The sequence below is a fragment of the Porites lutea genome, chromosome 6 (assembly GCF_958299795.1).
Source record: "Porites lutea chromosome 6, jaPorLute2.1, whole genome shotgun sequence".
Classification (NCBI taxonomy): domain Eukaryota; kingdom Metazoa; phylum Cnidaria; class Anthozoa; order Scleractinia; family Poritidae; genus Porites; species Porites lutea.
In genome coordinates this window covers 5,896,907-5,920,555 of record NC_133206.1, presented here as the reverse complement: position 1 = coordinate 5,920,555, position 23,649 = coordinate 5,896,907, and the positions used below count along the sequence as shown (strand labels likewise).

Genomic DNA, 23,649 nt, shown 5'->3' with positions numbered 1-23,649 from the left:
TAATTGGACAGTAAACGCCATTGCGTTGGAATTTGAATGTATTTTTTCACTCACCTCTGGCAGAACACTGTTGGACGATATTTTGTTATAGTTATGATTAATTGGTAACAGAACGTCTTGTGGTCCAGTATAGTCTGTAATCATACCTGTGATAAAAACAAATCTGAATTCTTCTCCTGGGTCGTCTGATTTTGTTTATCACTCTTTTGATTACAGACAAAAGTAGAGTCCACTCAGTCCTATCACCATTTAGCCATTTTCAGATCAGTTTTGTCACTTTTTACCAGTATCCAAAGCATTATTAGGATTTTGGTTTTCCTTCTGTAAACGTTTTTTTTCATTTTCAGTTTTTAAGTTCTTGAAAAGATACAGAAAGGCTGAATATTTTAGCTCCTAGATATCATAATGGCAAATTTATTTGTCACTGACACTAACTTTTAAGTTACTTTATAGAAAAAATCCTATGGTATTACCATGGCAACGAATTCTCTTTCCCAAAGCTTTTGCAATGTGCATTTATTTTTTAACAGGATTTTACAAAAAGAACTTTGATTTGTTTTGTGGAAGTGTTATAATATCAAAGAAAGCCTTAATATCATATGTAATGTTCTGTTAGTCCCATTCATGCAAATGTTAATAGGGAACTTACATTATATTTTGATCTTTACAGGTATGCTGAATTTCCTGATTGCCAGGAGATTATTTCCAGCAGCCCTGACACTGTTGGTAAACTCATGTTTATGGTTGGGAGTCAATTCCAATTTCATCAAAAGACTGGACCAATCATTGAGACATACAACAAGTACCCGGCACAGATTGCTGCAAACACATTATTCTGCTGTGCATGCAGTTTAAAAACTCCAAAGATTTTAGTGGAGAATGATATGCACAAAAGAATGATCAACCTGATGAGATTTATGCCTCATGATGAGTTGGCTTTCAGGTAAATGATGATTTAATTAGAAAATAAACAACACACTATCAGCACACTGATGTCCCGGGGGCCTGTTTCTGGATAGTCCCAGTAACTTTTTGAACCCAAAGTCAAACATTCAAACAGATAAAGGCGAGGGGGGGGGGGGGGGGAAGGGGGTTAATGAGCACACCTCACCTCACCTCACCTCAGGATTGTTGGTCATATTTTGATTGATATTTCAATTAATATTAGCTTCATGCACGTGTGCCAACGTCAATTAAGGACACTTTATCCTTAACCTTCACTTACACTAGACAAGAGACGTTGAATTTACATGAAAACTTCTCCTCTGGTAGACTTTCTTGTTTTTGGGTCCCTACAACTATTTTTCTTAGAGTACAGCCTTGCTTTGTGTCATTTAATATAGAGTTTATTAACCCTTTAAGCCCTAAGAGTGATCACAATCAAATTTCTCCTTATAACATCAATGCTTTGTTAAACAGAGTGGACATGAGAATTACGGACATGGTCACACAAGATAAATTTGCTTGATATTTTATCAACTTCTCCCTCTTACTTCTGTAGGAAATGAATAGGGGCTTAAAATGAGAATTCAAATTTTGATCTTCAGCTTTAAAGGGTTAATTCTATTCATTCATTTTTTAACTTTCATAGCTACTACTGTACCCTGTTTCTGGCAAGAATTAGAGCGTCAGCTTTGGTTCAGTTGGATCCACATGAAGGAAAAAGCGTAGATGACATAATTGCCTCTTTTCTAGCAACGAAGAAACCAACAGATATATCACGATGGGAAGAGAATCACAATTATGTATGGATAAGCATGATACCATTTGTTAGCTTAGGCTTCTCAGGTTTACATATCCAAAAGGAAAAAGATTCATCAGGCGTAAGTTATGCCTTAAATTCGGGTATTGAATGTGCGAATGACAACAGTCATTCTGAGGAGCATGATCCATCCTTTGGGATGGCATGTCTAGACAAATTTGATGGCCCAAGTATGGTTTCTACCAACCAGAATAGTATTCTAAAGAAAAATGCTATGGAGAGTGCTGATATAGAAAGATATGAAAATTCCTGCAACATTAATGTGCCAGAGAAGAGACAAGAAACTATGCTTGGATCTACACAAACTCAAAAGCTTGGCCTATTTACTTTGCAGCATATGTTGTACTCTAAGGGAAATCGACAGCTTATTGAAAATGAGCATTTGCTGTCATTTCTGGACTGTCTGTGTTGGCATGTGAATCCTGCAGATGGTGGATTGTTAAATGCAGAATTAAGGAAATATTGGCCTCCAAAACCACCTTCTCTTTCAGTGATATGCAAGTCCAGCTTATCATTTATTAATGGCTTTGAAACTGCTTTTAAAATGTGACAACTGTAGAAAATGGATTGAACAGAAGTAAAACTTTTAAAGAGTCTTACAAAGTTTGCCATAAGTGACAAATATTTGAATGATTGTATTGATTCTTTCAATCTTCAGATAGGGTAAGATTCAAAATAATTGTCAGTTAGGCAAAAATCAGCTTTTCTTGCAATTTGAGGGTGAAATATAATTATGCTCTGATGACTCTGTACAAATCCTTTTAAATTAGACTTAGATTTCTAATATTGAGCCAGTTAATATCATTAAATCATAATTATTTTAATTATTAGAATTTGTGGAAAGTCATTGGAACATAACACTGCTTTTTTATTATTATTTTCCTTTCACTTGAATTGTAAGAGTTTGCAGATGTTTTTGGCAAATAATCAGGGCTGTCATTAAGAGGCAGGGGCCGGGGATTTCTCCTGGCTACTTTCATCGGAAAATAGAAGAAAAATAAAACCAAACGAAATCCCTAGCTGTTTGATTCCCCACCTACTGTACTTGTTGTACTTACCCAGCCACTTTGAAGTCTTAGTGACAACCCCGATTAATGATAGTGGACATTAAATTCCTGCATTCTTTTGGAATTGCATCAAATCGCACCATTAATATTTGAGTTTTTGTCACATCATCACTTTAGGACTATAGCTATTATTACCCCTTATGGAAAGCCCTTTCTTTCCATCATCCAATTGCACCAATCAATAAAAATAATATTCTAACTATAAAAATGAATTGATGAAGAGACATTTTTCCAAAATATTTCGATTTATTTGACTTCCACAGAAGGAATGCTTCAGTTGAGAATGTGGCATGATACCTTTACTACTATTTCAAATGAATAACATACTTAACAATTATTATTCCGTGAGTGCGCATTGGATATGAGTTGGCTATAATCATCTCATATCCAACAAGTGCGAGTGGATTAATTGATTTATTAAAAAACGCCTACAAAATATCAAGAATTCTTCCTGACTTTATTTATAAAAACAACCGACTTTCAGCTTGTTTTTAATTTTGAGCAGACGCATACAGTTACCATATTTGGAGAGTATGATATAATGGTTCATATACCATGATGGCTAAGCCAATCAGAGCTCTAGAATTGCATTATCCAATGATTCAGTTTTTAATAAAACCTATTCTACTACTTTTTGGTATTCTATTAATTCTGCTGTCAATTACGCTAAACTATACAATGTAAATTCAGGTCTTCGGAGTGATACTACATGTACATAAGATAATTTTGATGTCCTTTCTTACATGTGTGTATAAACAAAAAAAATACTTCTACTGTTCTTAATTTACTTCTTTTAATTTTTTGCATTTTACTTAACTTTATTGTGTCAAAAAATGCATCTACTATTTAACAATAATTTACAATGTACAAAATTCTATAAGAGTAAAAGTAAAAATAAATTGACTTACAGCATAAAATGATGTTACATATGGTTAATAAATTAAAAAGAAGCTACTCATAAAGCTATCTAAGCCAGGTGATTCTATCAATTTTGACATAGCATCTGTAGCAGGAGCATGGGACGTTAAGGATGCAAATAAGAATAGCGAGTTTGGCAAGCACAAGGAGAGAGTAAACCTCCCTCCTTGTATCTTATTCCCTCTTACATGTATGTCAATGTGCATCACGTATCTCATATCCCATACTCCTTACATGTGTGCCCTCGATTCATAAAACCCCCTTAAACAGAGTGTGTTGACATTTCCGTACATAAAATACAACAATCATCTGGATCGTTTTCATCCCGTATATTGTTTTCTTATGTTTGTGACTGGACCACTAGACCTCATTTTGGAGTCAAAAATTAATTTGAATTTTGCACAAGCTGACCAAGCTCAGGTGGAGTGTGGGGGCTGATCATGATAAGCGTGAATATGAAAGTCAGAAACGGTCTACTGCAGCTATGCAATTTCCAGAACAATAGGTTGGAGTTACTCTCCAATAGTAGGTTCCAATGGAAAAGTCATTCCATGCTTGATTCTCTTAATCAAATACAGCTTGTCACGACCAGCCTGCAAAAAGACAAACAATTCTGTTTCAAGTGTTGCAAATAATTTCTTTATTTACTAGAAATACCTTATCGGGAAAATCTTGTGAAGCTGTTAAGGGTCAGCAGTGAGAAGAAAGGGAAACAAGACAAAGGAAAAAATATGAACTAATAAAAGCTAAACCTAAACAGAAAAAAACATGTGCAAAAAAAACGGGAAAAGTCCCTTCTCTTCAGCTCCAACCCAAATTCCCTTTTTTTAAGTACCTGAGCCCCTTGGAATAATCGCAAAAAAAAGGTGAAAGGATGCGAAGTCTATTTTTCAGCAACGATTTCATGAACATCGCCATTGTCGGATCGTATAGTAAGGTCCCTTATTATAAACACGCTCCACGGGCCTTAAGTTATACCTTTGCATTATAACGAAATTATATGTGCCAGAGCCCATTTAAAGAGTGTTGCCATTAATAAGTAGGCCTTCTTCAAGGGAAGTTATTTATAATTCCCATTTGGCCAGTGATATTAATTTTGGCAACAGTTCTTATCTAACGAGTACTCACCATTGCAATCTGTTCTTTTAACAGTTTGATTTTCTTTTCATTGGAATCCTTCAGCATCTTCTGATAGTACACAACAATTCTGTGAATGAATAAATCCGTGTTAACTTTATTCTTACATCAAAAGGGCGTTTAAAAAAGAGTTTATCACAATACCGTAAATGACCTAATAAATACCCAGGGGTCTATAATTAATTTTAGGACAGAGTCCAAGCAGGGGCCTTTAAAAGATAGCAGGCATTCAAAAGAGAGAGGCGACTTTTCTCATAACTGTAACACGCTCAACAAAACTAATATGCTTTCAGCGAAAATATCAAGAGAGTTCAGTTTATTAAAAAACGCGGGATATCCAGAGATCCATATCGCTCTTTCAGCTCCAACAAAGACTGCTTGCAGTCCGCCTTTTCTCTTAAAATCCGTATAATTCTCAACTTCGCCACTCGCCGCTCGCATACTTGGGTTTCTCTTGCAGTAACTTTGCAAAGAAAAATAAGAGACTGCTCGCAGTCTAGCTCCAACATCGATGTCAGAATTCTCGCTCAGGGTTATTGTGTTGCCATCGTTAGGTCTATCCATACTTTAAACTTGGCATTGAACAAGATCAAATTCGCACAGCCTTGTTAATCAAGCAAGAAACTGAATGAACTGAATGATTTTGGTCCTTTTTGCTAATTCCTAGTATTTTGGGGTAATTCTCATAGGGAACATCTATTAGACAGGAGGCATATACTACAGAGGGTGGTCTAATACAATTTTAACAACATAGAGGGGGCATTCATTGGATAAGAGGCGTTTATTTGGAAGTGGGCATTTTTACGGTAATCTTAATCTCACAAATGGCTTATCAGCATAATATCGCAGTTTTTTTTACTTTCCAGACATTAAGCATTAAATACCTAGTTAACAAGAACTATTATATTCAATCTGATGATCTGCCACCTTCCACCACAGGAGTAGAGGGTATAGCTGAGCATTTCTTCTTTCTGTTACTCACCCAAGAATACAAAACAGCATGGTGATAAAGCTTGCTGATGATGCATAACTGATAACTTGTTGCAACCAGTCTGGAAATGTGTCTACTGTTTCTTCAATAACTTGATACATGAACTGCTTTCCTCTGCAGAATGGAAAATTAACAGTTCAATATATAGTTCATTCATAACTATTATCTGATGATGTGAAAAATTAATAAATCAGAATAATTATTTTATTTGACTAAAGGGCCTTGATCTTTACATGGAGGTGGGGGACTCCAAATAGGTGAGGTAACATGCGGCGGGTCACCCCACCTATCATGTAAACGTGATCAAATTAAAATGAGAGATTATATGGACAGGCGGGTTATCCCACAAAGCAGGTTACCTCACCTACCTGGGGTCCCCCTGACCTCCATGTAAATAGGCCCTAAACAAGCTCAAGTAATTTGAGCAAATCTCAGTCAATGCAATGGCTGTCCACTCATAACGTTCACAAGTGTGAATCTAAAGGACATGTATCCTTCCTATTATTGTGACTATTTTGTGCTAACATGTACCTATCAAACATGAAACTTCTAATCATTGTAGCCAATCATGATTAATTTTGTCATCTTTTAACGACATTAACAATGTATATTTTTAACAATTACCGGCATGATGAACTCAACATTTGAATAGTTCTACTCAAACAATTAGAATTCTTTATCACTGACAAGGACAAAGCCTTCCAAGGGCTTCATTATTCAAACCAAGCTACAGCCCATTCTTTAATATTTTTTTAATATAGCTATCAAAACCTAATAATGCGAGAAGTTTTAATAGACTGAACTTACTTGAATGGACCACACAGTAGTGAAGGAGAGGTCCTGTCAAAAGGCAAAGTTTAGAATGATCAATACACAAGCAGTACTTAAAAACACGGTCCCCCACAATTATTTTTTTACTGCAACTGAAAGTGCTGGTTTCTTTGAATTAAATTTTCACAATCATTTGTTTTATTTTTTGGGATTTATTGTACAAGAACCAAGTTTTTCCCATTTTTGAGAACACACAGTCATCAAGGTCTTTAACTACTTAATATCATTCAAATATTTGTTCCTTTCTGATTGGTGCAAATCATTCGCTTTATTATTGGTATTTAAACCAGGTACTGTTGATCCTAAAATTTGGAAGATGTTTGCTGAACAATAAAGTTGAAATGAAATAATTGTCTTCATAATCAACAGTAAAACTGACAGATAGGGGAACAGTTGTTTAGCTGTTTTGGCAGTGCAGAGCTGGAAAAAATGGCAGATGGAAGGATTTAAGAAAACAATTTATTGGATTCAACTAGCTTTCTCAAAGGGTGTTATACCCTCCTTGGTCTGCATAATTCTCAATCACTATCATATAGAACCTGCATCTTAAATGTTGCTTATTACAAAGTATTTATAAACCAAAGTGCTTGTGATGCAGAGGCTTTCAAAAAACTGCATCAACATCCAAGTCTCAACTGTTAACCTTTTTTTGTCTAAGACAGGTAGCTTTTCTTCATATTATTATTTTCTGTCCCTAAATGTTAAAAAATTAATTTCCAAGCTATAGCAGTCATGGGTCTTTGACTTGAAAACCTGCCCTTGTCCCACCCTCCCACTCGCCTACCACACCTTACTGATGAGTCAATAATACTGATAATATTATTACTCACACATCTTCCGACATAATAGTATATCCTATGACAATCAGTGATAAAACAAAGGAGACAGCAAGTAAAAACAGGAACAACAAGTTCATCTTGGATGCCCTGAATGGTCTCATGGATGGACGGCAGTTCATGACTACACTAGTCTGTAAAAAAACAGGGAATAGTAAAGGCTTCATCACTATCTTTATTATAATCATTTATCATCATTTTTATTAATATTTAATTATTTTTAATTATAGGCACATTGAATGACTCTTGCATCGTAAACGTGGACAGCCAATAATACTCCACAGTTAGAAAGGGGAGGCTGTGACAGCTGTACTGGGAGCCTTCTTACCCGTTAGTAAATCCTGGTTTATCCAAAAAGTACTGTCTTCAACGACAAGCTCTGTCTTTACACTCATTTTTTCCTGTAAGTGCATGTTTTCACACAATTTCTTTTACATGATACCCAAATGACCTTAAGTATATTAATAATACTGGCAGGGGTAACACTAAGCCACTCCATAAATGAACATTCCATAGTCTTTTCTTTCCTTCTACAGTGAAATTCTACACTTTTTTTTATCTCTCTGTCCTTGCTGATGATGCTTAGTTGTGACACTTTATTTTGGATAGCATACCTGAGTCAACTATTAAAGCATCAATTTGTTAAACATCTCTTTACTCTCATTTGAAATCCATGATCAAATAAATTATTTGATGATACAGTTGAACCTCCTGTAAGCAACAACTTAAAATGCAAAGAATAACTGATTTAGTAATCACCTACAGGATGTGGAGAAAACAAATCATGGCATAGTCGTCCCTGACGTAAAAAAATCCCCAAAGACGCAAAACAAATCATGGCATACGTCCCATAAGACGCCAACATTTTGGTAGAACATATCCTGTTCATGTCATTTCTGTGGCTGTAGCTTGAAGATGCATATTTATTTCAGTCTTTATTATGCTTTATAGAAGGACTATATTTTAATTTCAGTAAACTGTAATGAAGAGGTTTGGCATCTGTCTCCAGATTAACTGTCTGGTTACATAAAGGCCCCAGCATTTTCAATTTAGGACTCCTTGTTCTTTTGAACTGGGACTCATTGGTTATGGACAGAGTCTCATGGATTTCCACAAGATGAGTCCCAGGGCTCACCATAACTATTTGTAACAAAATCACTGGAGGTTCAACTGTATGTGAATTTATAAAAGTGCACATACCCTCTTTACATAAAACAAAATCCACAGCTTTATAACTTGAATGAGTGGTAATAAAGGACTGTAGAATGTACCAATCCTGCACAAGAAAATTAATATAAATCAGTACTCTGAGGCTGACACTAAAACTAGCAAAATTAGCTGTATTTTTGAGTATGAGTCTTTTGCATGATGAATTTTATCACTGTTTGTATGAACATTATCAACTTTCTTGACTTATGTACACTTTACATATTTTAAATTTTAATATCAGGTTGTGCTTAATTATCAGGATTTGTAAAAAATGACAGGAAAAATGAAAGTGCAGGGAATGGAAATTTTCTAGGAAAATGCAATTTCCCTAAAAATCTTCAAACTGAACAACTGGCAAAACAAGTAAAAGATTCAACGAACAATTTACTAAGCACTCCCAATCACATGCCCAACAAACTTCTTACATGTATGCTTGACTCACAGTGGGCTATTTGCAGCTTCTAGTCACATGATCGTATTAAGGCTGTTACTTAGATTTCAAGTTGGCAGGTATGTCAAGGGAATTGAACAGTTTGGAAGTTCTTCTGGAATAAATTGTTTGTTAAAATAATCCCTCACTTATTTTGCAAATTTGGTATCAAATAATGATTAAGAGGTAGCACATCCACAAAGTGGTTCTCCGTCTACCTGATTCATGGTCGAATTAGAATTTGGAAATGTTGGTTTTTGAGGAGAGGGGAAAACCAGAGTGCCCGGAGAAAAACCTTTTGGAGCAAAGGAGGGAACCAACAACAAACAAAGTCAACCACATATGATTATAATAACCTCTGATAACTGCAAATAACAATTAATATGGATTATTCAGAAAAGCTTACCAGCACAGACACTGGGAATATATCAGGTCAATAACATTCCTGGAAATATCAAAACCAGGAGGACCAACTGTTTCCTTGCACCAACGAATATTTACTGCCAGAATTCTACAATCAATCAGACCAAACTGTTATGAGCAATCCTGATATTAATTATTATTTATTTATCAAAAAAAGAATCACTGAGTACAGGCTTACCATTATCTTAAAAAGAGAGAGGAAAGTAATGATGGGTTAAGGTAATTAACTTTGAACATTCAACCCTTAGCTTCCACTCCTAATAGTCAAGCTAATGTAAAAAATTCACAAAATTAATTTAAAGTCCAAATTTCTTTATGTATTTCTTAGACATTAATAGCAGAATGAAAAAGGTTTGCCAAGCTTAAAACTGAGTGGCAAATAATGACAGGTAAATTTTTTTACAGATTTTACCTATAAGGATTAGAAGGATTAATTGGAAATAATTATTATTTCCAGTTAATCCTTCTAATCCTTATAATGGCTAATGCCAAAAAAATTCCAAAAAAGTCCAAATTTCTAGCTATAAGTAAAATCTTTACAAATAAATAGCAAAATTTAAAAAGTCTGTCAATTAAAAGAGGCTAGGTTTCATTTGAATGGTCACATACTGGAATTTCACTCACCGATATTGTTCAGAAAAGGGTTTATGACAGTGTTAGTTCAAATAAAATAGTGACTTCAATTAAATAGTACAAAATTAATAGAAGTTCACACCTTCGCACAAATTCACCAAAGAAAGTTGACACCAGAAGGAAGGCAAAGTCCACGATGATAAGTCTGTAGAATGCAAATCCAACATAATTCTCCCAGCACTGAGTGATATCCTTGGTACCAAAAGACAGTTTTTTACAATTATTAGAAAAGTGAAGAACTTTTAGCAGAATAAGTATGACAGTCAAGAAAACAATACTTAATAAACTGATCATTAATGTGAAAATGTTAGTACGTCTTCATACCATAGGACTAATAAATCTATTCAAAATTCTGAAAAATTTCAGTCTCCCTATTAAATACTGAGCACGTCACAAAAAAATAGGACAATGCTAGGAATCAAATGAAATATGGAAATATAAGTAGTGAAAAAACAAATATTATCATTTGATTCCTTACTCCATCACATGTCCTTCCAGAGCCCAATAGCTTTAAGCCACTACGACATCTCTGGATGTCAATAAAGAGTAGCACTGTTACCATGGTCACTGTTGTTAACATCATTAAAGTGGTTCTGCAATAAGGACAATAATATAAAAAATTATAATAATTATTATGGGCCAGTACAAAACCTGGAACCCCCATTTGGACCCCATCTGGACCCCCATCTGGACCCCTTTTTAGAAGAAAAAAAAAAGAAGAAGAAAGCGAGAATTTTTTATTTTTGTTTTTGCCAAATGCATCTCACAAACTAAAAAAACAACAACAACAACAAATTATAATTATTAAATAATGTCACGATGGAATTCGTACCTCATATCTCAAGCAAACAAGTGGCTAAGAAAATTTGACAATAAGCATTACCATGTCAATCGAAACTGTATAATTGAGCACAATCCCCATTTTGAAGAGACCAGCGTCCAGTTGTCAGTGCCTCACACAATTGACTTCAAATTAAGTGAGTTCATGGTGTCATGGCTGGGTGCTTAGTGCATAATTGATAGGCCCTTATCGATTAGGCTAGTAAAAGTAGCATATTATGCAACTAGCAGTGCCTGATTTTTTTTTATTTATATGCTCGTTTTTCGAAATTGTGTTACTTTTTTTAAGTATGCGATCATGTTTTCACCTCACGTGGCCCCCTCTCTAGCAGTGCTGGCAATGCTACTTTTATAAAAGGTACAAAATTATGCTTGTTTTTCCAAATTATGCCAAAAATTATGCTGGCACAATCGATAAGGGCCTAGTGATTGATAAAGAGTTTAGGCTTGCCACCCCTCTTGGTAAACGTCCAAGCTTGGAACTACATATTATTTAGCACAGACGCTTCTTAATTACGCTTCTTTCTTGGAAATGGTAGAAACAAATAACGTTTGTTTGTGTGTTGGTGCAGGTTACTGTTCATTACCGTGTTCTTTTCGAGCGTCGCGTTTTTAAGAATGATATGGCGAGCAGTGCAATTAAAAGTTATGTATTCATTGGTACAAGCATATTGGTATTTGGTCTACTCAATGCAAAAGTGGCTAGAACTGTACTCGCCAAATTGATTTTTTTTTCTTTAAACTCTACTTCTGGGGGGTCCAGGTCTTATTGTACTCGCCCAATTATTATTATTTCTATTACTATTATTATTAAAAAGAAGTGACTTTATAAAACATTTAGCTATTAAAAAATTGCATAACTGAGACTCTTCATAACATTTCATAAATGAGGCAATCAAATAGTCCATGGAACTTCTCAAGAACATGAAATTGACTCTTATGTCACTATTAAAAAGAGCTTCTAAAAAATGTTCACCGATAGCTGAATAGTTGTGGCCAGCAAAGCGTTGATGAAGGTGTCGGACTGTACAGCCAACATAATCCACATTACACATAGACTGCAAAACAGTCCGTATTTTTGCGTATTCAAGTAAGCGAGCAGTCAAACAACTGCCACACTTTACTGATTCCTTTACTGATTTTGAGAAAAAAACGGACTTTTTTGCAGTATACATTACAAAGATCACATGCAAATTTATAAACAAGGCAATGATGACTTATAATACTCAGCTCAATTTCTTTCGGCTTAGGGTCTAAGCTCCAATTTTTTGTTCACAAAAATAGGTGCAAAGTGACATGTCTACATGGCTTTGAAAATGCAAGAGCAGACCACTGCTGCTGCTGAGTTTCTCACTACATTGAATGGTCTACACCCAAGCCTGATCAACTTTACAATGGAACTTCCCTTTCATTGGAACTGAGATAATTAAAAATGGAAAAGATCAACGTGAAACCCATGTTTACAGAAAGTGGACCTTGTTGTTAAACTCTTTGTTTTATTTTTTAACATATTTTTAAATGTTACTTTTCATTGTAATGAACTATTGTTTTTCTTGTTTTTATAGAATGTTGATACTTTACTTTTTTATTTGATAATACTGTCCAAGAATGTCGAAACATCGTACATTTTTTAATTTTTTCTAAATTAAATTTTTCTTAAAATGTTTTTAAGAAAAGTTTTTATCCAATTTTTGTAGCTAAATTATTATTACTATTATTATTATTATTATTATTATTACTATGATTATGATGATGATTATTACTATTATTATGATACATCAAGTCTGTAAAATTTATCCTCTTACAGTCTACAATGTATGCATGCTTAATTCATCAATCTAAAGACGTTAACCTTTTCACACTGGATGTTGGCAAGTTTTTTTTTTTTTTTAACAAAATGAGGTCCATGAAGTAACAAAACAGAAGTAAAGGATTAATCTTAATTATGGCTGAAACAGCTTTTTTTTTAGCAAGACAAAGCCGGTGATACTGAGGGAAGAGGCAAGATGGGAATTTCAAGAAAGCAAGAAGAAGGCCAACCTCCCTAAGCCCAAATCCCGAGGCATAAGCATTTTTTTAAAAGAAAAAAAGAATCTTCATACTCCCTGGGATAATCTTTGCACATGAATATCAGTAAAATACCCTGAGGTGGGATTAAAAAATAAAGGCAAATATCCTACCCAAGGCTCATCAAAAAACCAAAACTGATCAAAATCTGTTGGTACTTATTTTATATCTTGTTTACCACTTACCTTGCCAAATTGACATTAATGGTAGTGCGGGGACTTCTATATCTTTCCAAACTTGCAATAATGCGAAAGGCCATTGGCATAATAAGGTTAATGCCTGACACCACCAAAGGGAGGAGTAATTTTTCTAGCACATCATCTTGATCCTGGTGATCGAAAAAATCACACACACACGTGCATGCACATTCACAAGCACGTTAGAGATTTGCTCCACTGAGGGAGAGTTTGACATCAGTGTACAAAGAAAGTCTTGTCTGATAACCCAGGGCTGGTAAATGTGGGTAGTAGGCTAGAGAATTCTGTTCTTAACTTGCCCAAGGAGAACAGTGAATTTTGGGGGGCAATTAAAATTGCAGAAGAACTGTAATTAATTCTGCCTGTCATAATCAATATTTTTTTGTCATTTTTTTTTTTTTCAGGCCAGTTAGAATGACTCTTATTGGGCTAGTAAATGCTAGCTACAGCTTGCCTGAAGGGTATATAAAACTGACTTTCTTAATCTTTGCACTCTGGACATTAAATCAAGAGTCATTTGGAGCCATTTTCCACACACCCCTCCAATTGGATGGCTATCCACTTTACATTCACGAACAGTGTTTTTTGTTTTTTGGATGTTTTTCATGCATACCGTTGAAAGTGAAAGACTTGCAGAGAAGTGGATGAGATAAGCAGCTCCAGCCATAAGTGCGATGACAATAAAATTGGTGAGAAATCGAAGCCAAAATAAGTTACACTTCTCACTCAGAGAACGATCATAATTGTAACTCTGTTCAGCAATTGCCTCCTACAGAAAGACAAAGTACATTTACCGCATTAGATTTATTGTATTTAATAGTAGGTAGGGGAAGCAACCCAAAGGTGATGGCAGGGAAAATGCCCCTTATAGTGCATTCCCTTTCTGAAAAACCCTATCATGATTATTCCAACTAGCTCAATTTGTGAAAATGGTTGAATGCTTAGGGAGACAATTAAATTTCAGGCCCAGGTTTTCAAAAGGTGGATAGCGCGATCCATCAAAGAAATCTCTATCCACTGGATACTGCAATTGGTTAATTTAATTCCTACTTATCCACTGGATAGTGATTTATGCGGTGGATAGTGCTATCCATCTTTTGAACAACTGGGGCCCCAATGGGGAAAAATAATGCTGTTGTGTTTAACAAAGTGGATGTCCTGACACATACAAAATGCCGACCCATAGTGGATAACATCTTTCAGCACTTGAACAGGAATGATTGAAGAGTCCAACTTGAACTTACATTAATTTTAATGGGCAAACAAGTCTTTTGTTATATATTGCTGAAAATTTTTTCCCACTTGGTTACTTTGAGGTCATGTGACAGCTAACAATGAAACTGCTTCCTGCCAAAATCTCTGAGCGAGCAACATTGCAAAATCTATGATGTTAGGGTAACAGCTAAGTGCACTGTTACCCACCAATGTTGACTGACGCCCACCATTACAGCAAGGTTTAATGAATTTCCAGCTACAAAATTTCCAGCTATGTATTACAAATCACTTAAAGACTGGTCCCTCAGGAAAAAGTTAATTTTCTTCCCAAGAATCTCAATGTTTCCCAAGGCAGGGCGGAGGGAAACAAAATTACCTGCGTCATTAACTGTTTAATATTGTACCATGTAAATACAAACCTGCAGTTCATTGAATACACTCTTGTGTTTTAATAATCCTGCACTCTTGTCCATAATTCCATAATCCCAGGAACAAAAGACCTTTGAAGTAAAGAAACTGAACTCATCTCCTGAATAGATGTAGTTCTCTCGATAGGAATTTGCCATACTGAAAATAAAATTATCATACAACTCTTTTAACTATGATGTCCATACTTTTCATCTTATTCTGCTAAACAAAGCCCAAACTACCAAAAACACAGTTATATACATGACTAACAGTATCTTGAACATTTAATAATAAAATATTACGAGTTACTGTCAGTGTGTCATGCTGTCTGCCTGTCTTTCAACCTGCCTGTTTTCTGTCACATCTCAATATCAAACTCAATGGAAATTGTCAAGCTGGTAATAAATACCATTATTACTATAAATAGACCATACAATTTAGAGGTAGATTGATCATAAATGCACCAGCCCTATGTTAAACTATAAAAAAATGTTGCTATCAATCCCATCTCAGTTTAGCTGTATTTTTAAGTCTTCATATACCATATACTGTACCTGTATACAAGCATGATTAAGCACAGCAGAAGATATCCACCACCCACGAGTAGATATGCCAATGGCATGTTGTACTGTGGATTGTCCTCATCACCAATCTTTTCATTTGTGTAGGCTCCATAATAAAGCTCAGATTTGCTAAACCACCCCTAGTTTATTAAACAATAACCACAAACTCTTACTCTTACGCTTACTAAAGTGACTACTAATAGTGGACCATAAGGAAATTTGGTAACCTTTTGAAGGATGGTGATGCATGTGACTTTTTAAGCCATCCATCTGCCCATTCTACTCTCATGATTTAATGAGAAAAATGTTTAAAAAGTCATTCCTGACACTGAAAGTGCTTAAAATCTTGAGAAAACAAAGGTCCTTTGATTACTGATTCACCCCACCGTAACATTAAATTAAATTATTTTGGCTGAAAAGTAAATAGCATTGAACATTATTAAAAGTGACCCCCTTTAAGATTTATGTTGAAACTGTTCTTGAAACATTTTCACGTTTTCAAAAAAAAAAAATGATACCATACACTGGGCAAATAATAAAAGCTAATGTTTGCAAGGCCTTCTTCCAGGAAAAGAGAGGATTTTTGTTATTACCTAATGGTGTGAATTTACACAGTTGCATGATATCAAACCATGCATATCCAACTGAATAACCAACAATTTAAGAAATTTTATCGTCTATAAAAACAATGCATCATCTCTTCCTGTGAAAGGGACTGAAAAGAACATACAATAATTATCAATATTCATACCTCTCCTGTTAATAACTCCCAGCCTGTAAAGGAAGCATTGTTGTTTTTCACACTTATGTCATGGATGGCTTGAGGTATGAACAGGAAAAAGATTGTCAACAGCAGTATCACAATGTTAAGTAAAAATAACCAGCGAAGTAACACAAAATATGAAAGAACTCCTGATCCAAACATTCCTGTTGAAAGAAATCACAACACATATACACATTATAATCATGAAAACTATCATTTTCATTATCAAAAACAATGCTAAGGAAAAATCTCACTGACAAAAAAAAAGGTGCTCAAAAATTGCTGAATAATTCTTGCATGCAGCTAGGCCTTTTTAAATTTGTAATGGCAATTAAAGCACAATACAATAAAGAGGATAAAGTGAAAAAATATTCACATTTCCATGAGAAAAAGCCCACAATTTCTGAAAATGTCAACTTTGCTGGGGGTTGCAGGATATTCTATAAAAGCGAGGATATTAATTATTATCACCAAAAAAAGAGTTGGAAAAACGATCTGACATTGATGTGGAAAGCACTGATTTTACTATTACTTTAAAAACCTGAGCATCAACAAGTGGACAAAAAATATTACTTTCAATTATCTCCTAATATTTATAATCCTTTTCTACTATACAGCTTCTTCTTACTACAGATCGTTTGAAATGGATGGCTGAGTGGCTATTAATTTTTTGAATCATGTGTAATTTGGGCATCAGCAGGGGTTTTTTGCAAAACGCCGAACACCGAATGCAGAACCCCAAATGACTCTGTGTTTAGTGATAATTCTTAGGGTTAGGAAACTGATTCAATCAGGTTCCATGTAGCTGGAAAATGGACCTGAAACTTGATTCACTCCATTTCCTAACCCTAATCACTAAACTTCAGAGTCATTCACCATTCTGCATCCGCTGAATGCAGAATGCCAAATGACTCTGAAGGTTAGTGATTAGGGTTAGGAAACTGAGTGAATCAGGTTCCATTTAGGGTCATTCAAACTGGGAAAACTGACCTGAAACTTGATTCACTCCATTTCCTAACCCTAATCACAAAACCTCAGAGTCATTCAGCATTCTACATTCAGTGTTCGGCGTTCTGCAAAATACCCCTGCCATTTGGGCACCCCTCAGCTGAGTATATGTTGGTTGTCTATCAATTGACAATGACGACCAACCAATGAGTCAACATGTAGACCCACACCTGACCATGTGTCGGACGAGATGTTGATTGATAATGTACGTTGACGGGGTATGGGTTAATATTTTGGTATACTGGTCAACACCCGGTCGATACGGCAAGTGTCAAGTGTCAGCAGAATATTGGTTCACTGTCAGTGGCATAACAGTCGACTGTTGCATAATGTGATTTGTGGTAATCAGAACTGACATGTAAGAACAAACAGTTACAGCTCACAGAAACTTTTAACAAAGGCAACCACTTACATTTGTAAGAAATCTATTTTTTTGGCAGAAAAATATCAAACAGACACTCAGTACAATCATGCTCTCTTATTAGACTGGCCAAGGCTGCCCTTAAAAGTTGCTGACTGGACAACATACTCAAAAACATTTGGACTGACATGCAGAAAATATAACTCCAGATGAAGAGTCCACCAAGTATCAGTAAAGTATCATCCAAATGTTGGTGGCCTACAGATCAACATGACAGCCGACATACCAACCAACACTCATGGCTGATTATTGGTCGACAGTCATTTCCACCAACTCTCGGTCGACTATCAGTTGACATATTGGCCAACATGTTAGCTGACACTTGCACGACTGATGTTCACCGACAAATCACCTGATAGCCAACCTTCATGTTGAGTGAAATGTCCGCCGTCATGTCGATCAAGTATCAACCAATACTGTTGACCAATACTCAGCCGAGGGGTGCCCAAATTACACAGGATAAAAGTTTTTAACCTTTGATCTATTCATTATACTAGAAAGTATATAAAATGGTCAAAGACTTAAAAAAAATACACTGTAGAGTAAAGTAATAGGATAAAACTGCATGTCTGTCTTCAAAAATACCAATTAATACCCATAAGTTATTTATCTTACAACCCATGAAGGCTTCTGCAATTAATTTGTTAAAGACTAGCTGCAGACTCACCGTGGATTAATTTGAGGTGACTCCTCCACAATTCCAAAGAATATAAAATTTCTCTTGATCCATCCTTAAAATGCTGCCAGCCCTGAAAATAATATAGGTTTGTCAGATGAACAGCAAAATAATTATGATGCATGAAAGTAAAGTGGTATAACAAAGAACACATAAAATTTTAAATTAAAAGTGCAGAAACTGTACTTTATCAAATGCCTCACTTAAATAGAAGGGTTGGTATGTGCCTAACAAAGCCAAAATGGGCAGAATTAGTGGTGGGCCGATGGGACCCAGGCTGCCCCCTTTCCTTTAAAATTTTGTAATATTTTCATAGAATTCAGTCTTGGCCACCCCTTTTTGATTCATACGGTACTCTACTTCCGCCCCTGGCCAAGGACTTCTACTGGTGAAGGACTACTATAACTATAAATCATTTTTGACTGTGCTGCTGGTACAATTGTACCTTTCCAAATAAAACGGGAAGGGGGTCTCTAACTAAAGGGTGAAGCTATCCTTATTGTGCTATATATTCAGCACTGCAATAGAACCTTTTATGTTATTATGTGTCACATAAACTATCTCAGTCACAGTACATACCATAGCAATTGAGAACTTGACCTGTGTCCAAGCACTTATTTTTTTGTGAGGCCCTCTTCGCACTGCTGACTCAGCAACATTCTCTCTGCACACAAATGAGTATGTTGCATTAAAAAAAGCTGCGCTAAAAACTATTAACTAACGAGTCAGCTTACATTATTTATGTTATCCATTTACATACACTGAAAGGTTGCATGAATAAATTAAAGCTCTTTGCCACAAAGTAGGGTGCAAGGCTGTGGGAAATCTGACCTTACGGTTGACGTTCAAGTTATCTGCATGGAAGATGGAAGAAGGGTCAATTCTTGCCAAAACAATAACTTAAATATGTATTAAATTTATAATATTGTCCCTTCCTAATGGGGAATTATTTCTTGAGAGAACAGCGGCAGAACTAAAACTTGCTGGAATCATGCTGAAACGGCCAAAAATGCAAAGAGCACACCAAAAATTTAAAAAAGGAGAAAACATAAGAACTTCTGATGTGTTTTTATTACTATTTTTGACCCCTAATAATATGACAGCTAAAATCTCCATACACACCCTTATATCGATTCTCACTCGTGAGCTGGGGTTACCTATGTTTTTTTCCAAATGCGTCCCCCTCGGGAGGAAAACAGGTTACAAGTTTTTGTTACATGTACCTAATGTCTCGCTTTCGCCTGATTGATGTTGGCATTTCTTTCAGAGACTTTCTCCTGTTTGTGAGCTCTGCAAACTCTTCGGCTGTGAGGTTTGTTGGCACATCACGCAGCACGTCATCTTCATAGTCATAAACACTTGAACCATCTGAGACATCTGCTCCACCATCGTAAGAATGGCTTCTGATAGAACCCCGTGATTTACGAACCCGCTGTTTCAGCGTTCTCCTCATCCCTTGCTTAAATGTATTTGCAGATGGAAGACCTCTCATGGAGCGAAACTGATGACTAGGCATGCTTTTTTCAAATGCCTCATCATCATTCCAATAGTCTTCATCGTCACTATCTCCAGCAGTTGCACCTCCTTGTGGCTGAACATGGACCATGCTTGAAGCATTACTACGATATGTTTCAGTAGATGCCATTGATTCCTGAGATGGTATTCTCAAAAGTTTGCTTCTTCTTTCATCAGGAACTTTCAACACAAAAACAGGCATTAATTTGTGCAAGCCATCAACACATTACCCAATAGTCTCCTTGTACAGGTACTCATGCTCATGTGTATGCTAAGCAAAACCTGATCTCATAAGGTTTTAAAGCACTGATGGTTTTTTTGTGTGTGTATGTCCAGCAAAAAACATCTTATGTTTAGCTAGGAACTACACTGTAAAAATTAAGTACACACTATTTTAATCATTAACAAGCATAAATTATCATGTAACCTGTGTTTTGTTTGATCTACTTTAACTACTGTAAAAGAAGAGCTTTCTTTAAAATGGTTGAGCAATGTTTAATAAGGCCCTCTTGCATATAGGGAGGGTACACAGGTCCCTAGTCTGAATTTCAATTATGGTCATTTCACATTTTGAGGAGTTAGGCTGCGTGCAAACGGACGCAACATTGTTGGATGTTACATGTTGTTGGATGTTGTTGTGTGTTGTTGTGCAAAGTTTGAAACCGTTCCAACTTCGTGCAAATTGTTGGGAGTTGATGTGCCCATTTGCACGTAGCCTTCAGGCCATGTCAACCCCCTGTCACTCAGTATTTCAGCCATTTTTCTCTTGTTTGTTGCCATTTCATGCAATCTTATGTTGCTGTTTCAAGGCCATGTTGCTTTTTGGAATATAACCCTTAACAGGACCTCTTAATTGCCCTACCATCAACCCCGGTGAGATATTTGCCCAGTAGCAGACCATCTGAACTGTTCGAGGTATTGTGATGTCACGCACGACATGTGATCCCATACATTTACAGTGTTTCATAACACCCGCTCTTGGGTTGATTCAAGTGATCGGGAGAAATGCTATGTGATCATAAAACAAAAAATTTTGCACCTATTGATCGCAAATGTTGATATAATGCAAGAAAAATGTATGAAGATTAATTACTGTATGTTTTCAGTGGCATATTCTGCGTTTTTGTGGCATTAACTGTCGCTTGAAACTGACACGCTGACTGAAAACGCCACAAAACGCAGTTCGGATGGTCCACCTGTGGTATTATCACACAAGGCATGATTTAGTGAATTGCTGGACCATACAATTCGCATGAAGCTGGGCCTGATTAAGAATTCATAAACAGAACAGTTCTGCAGTCAAATCTGTCATCTCCTTTGCTTTACCTCTCTGATCATTACAATAGCTCATCTCAAAAGAGCCTAAAAATTTGCTATAAACTGATATGATGGCTATATTTAAGGGTAGCAGATTAACTACCAACTCGCAGGAGAAACATATCTGAGAACGATATATTCAAAATCTTCCATCACATACAGGTGACTTCGAGATGTATAATAAGGTCCCTTGGGAGACTAAATGAAGTTAGTGACCCTTTTATAGTTATTCTAACCAAACCAAAGCAGATTATTTCACTTTATAGTAAAGACTGCACCTTTAAGAAGTATACCTGAGTAAATTAAAGAGAGCCCTGACAAGACTGAAAACGTTTCTAACGAAAATGTTTGTATAACAGGATTTTTCGTGACAGTCTACGGCACCTTTCAATTTCAGCACAAAGGACGAAACACCCTCAATTTTCTCATTGAATCTCAACACAAAAGCATTGAACACAGGCATATTATCTCCTAAAGTGTAACTTAACGTCCTATGATTATTCAAGACCCACATTTTCATACCTTGTACGAAAAGAGATCGAACGTTGCTGATCAACAATATTTCCTCCCCCGATCCAGCGAAAGCGCAAATATAATTAAAATAAGTACGTCAAAGGGAAATTTGCATACAAACGATGCTTTCCTTTTTGAGTTCCCATAACAACAACATGAAAAGGATTGTTTCTGCTATTTTTGAGTTAATTGTGCCACTGATGCGAAGAGAATTGGATACAAAAGAATGCACCGACTGATCAACATACAATTCGCCATTGGCAAATTTCAAATCTCATGAATTCGTTTTTAATATATGTTAACAAGGAGGTATTCTGAAATAAGCCAAGGTAATGAACTGAACTGTGGGCAATCTCAGACTCACAGATGTTAAGAGTGTTTTGTGTAAAAACTTCAATCGACCAAACGCCAATTTCACGCTACTCGCATTAGTAAGCTTATGATTGCTTACCTTTACCGCTTCTCTGCAGAAAGCTAAATGAAGAAGATATGTGCGCACCGCTTCGCTCTTAAATTATTTTCCAGATTTTATTTGAATGGAAATTGAAATAAAAAAAAAAGCTTATTGTTTTTCTCGTTCAATAAAATCACTGTAGGCTGAAACAAAAGACTGTCCCGATGAGTACCATACCAATAGCCTGTTACCTCTGATGGAATTCAAAGTCATCGTTGAATTTGTGACGAGTGAAGTTAACTGAATTGATAAACTTACCAAAGGATTGATTAACTTGTCCTGTTGGATCACCAGAAGGCAATCTCTCTTCGTTTTCCCCTGCATGGGGACGAAAGTCCAGAAAACTCCCTGGTGCACTGGACCCGTCGTCATTTCCGAGTTGGTGAGACATCATGAGGTCAACAGTTGATAACACAATTTGCCAGCTGCCTTCAGAAGTCAATTCTAATTCAGTATCATTCTTTGCTTCAGTTGTTCTTTATCACATAATGGTACATACACCGAACAAATTTCATCATGAAAGATCGAGGAAGGAGCTCCACGCGCCACCACGCAAGCGGAGTTCAAGGAATGTCGAGAAAGACTGGATACTAGGAAGTCAAGTGTAACTGGAGAATCTTTGTGAAAATCTTTGTCACATTTGTCTTATCGCCGGATCTAAATCTAAATCTAAATATCGTTATGTCGGCAAAATCGTTTGGGACATCACGCCAACTCTAAGATAATAATAAATAAAACTATACTAAAATATACAAAACTATTAAAAACTACTGATAAAAATAAAACTAAATTAGTTTGCTTTTAAAAATACAGAGGGATTGGCTGGAAACAGTTTCTTCTGGAAGTTTGTTCCATTCAGTTATTGTCCTGGGAAAAAAAGAAAATCTAAAAATATCTTTATGTCCTTTCGGTACAATAAATTTAAAATCATGGCTTCCCCGGGTTCTCCTTTCTTTGCTTGTTATCAAATAATCCCCCCAATCCCCATCTAGGAGGCCGTGGCACATCTTGTATATAGTGGAGAGCCTTGCTTGTCTTCTCATTGTTTCAAGTGTGTCCCACTGTAGGTCTTGCAGCATTTCCGTCACGCTCGTTGTTCGATCGTAATTTCCAGTTGCGGATTCGCCGCAACGACCGCCGCAACAAGTCGCACAAAATCAAATCAGACTAAATTTGTGCGACTTGTTGCGGCCAAAGAATTCTGTTGCTGAGACAAATTCTCCAATACACACAAGGTGATTCGTTGCTGCTGCGAAGTGTCGTTCAACCTGTTGCAGCAACTCAAGTGACAGGAATAATCAGATGGGGGCAAAAAAATCAAAACCCGAAAAAATCCCTGGAGCAAAATTAACCCCCAAAAAATCCAAAGCCGAATTTCCGAGTCTTAAAAATATCCAAAAGGCATTAAATGGCATAACACGGAAAATGAATTTTTTAAAACCCAAGTTTGGTTGT

At 36.0% G+C, this 23,649-nt stretch overlaps 2 protein-coding genes across 3 annotated transcripts in view; one reads left to right on the top strand and one right to left on the bottom strand.

The window, feature by feature from the left end:
* The window catches only part of LOC140940852 (uncharacterized), an 11,520-nt gene extending 8,578 nt beyond the window's left edge, over positions 1-2,942 (top strand). The window contains exons 3-4 of the mRNA XM_073389818.1: positions 671-943; positions 1,592-2,942. Coding sequence (XP_073245919.1) covers positions 671-943; positions 1,592-2,312 — 994 coding nt within the window. The 3' untranslated portion in view covers positions 2,313-2,942. The remainder of the gene's footprint in view (positions 1-670; positions 944-1,591) is intronic.
* A 1,168-nt stretch (positions 2,943-4,110) lies between these two features.
* Positions 4,111-22,706, bottom strand: LOC140940848 (transmembrane channel-like protein 7). 2 transcript variants are annotated; one of them, XM_073389812.1, is made up of 18 exons: positions 22,453-22,706; positions 19,619-20,090; positions 18,975-19,059; positions 18,387-18,468; positions 16,279-16,454; positions 15,519-15,667; positions 14,976-15,123; positions 13,955-14,110; positions 13,330-13,472; positions 10,716-10,830; positions 10,320-10,429; positions 9,588-9,692; positions 8,743-8,818; positions 7,537-7,676; positions 6,683-6,715; positions 5,867-5,989; positions 4,876-4,954; positions 4,111-4,340 (listed from the first exon to the last, which is right to left on the bottom strand). In XM_073389812.1, exons 1-18 carry the CDS (start codon positions 22,586-22,588, stop codon positions 4,260-4,262), a joined length of 2,409 nt encoding a protein of 802 aa, XP_073245913.1. In that variant the 5' UTR covers positions 22,589-22,706; the 3' UTR covers positions 4,111-4,259. The 2 variants fall into 2 exon arrangements, with proteins under 2 accessions (XP_073245913.1, XP_073245914.1); XM_073389813.1 differs by lacking the exon at positions 22,453-22,706 and adding an exon at positions 21,750-21,882.
* Positions 22,707-23,649: the final 943 nt, after the last annotated feature.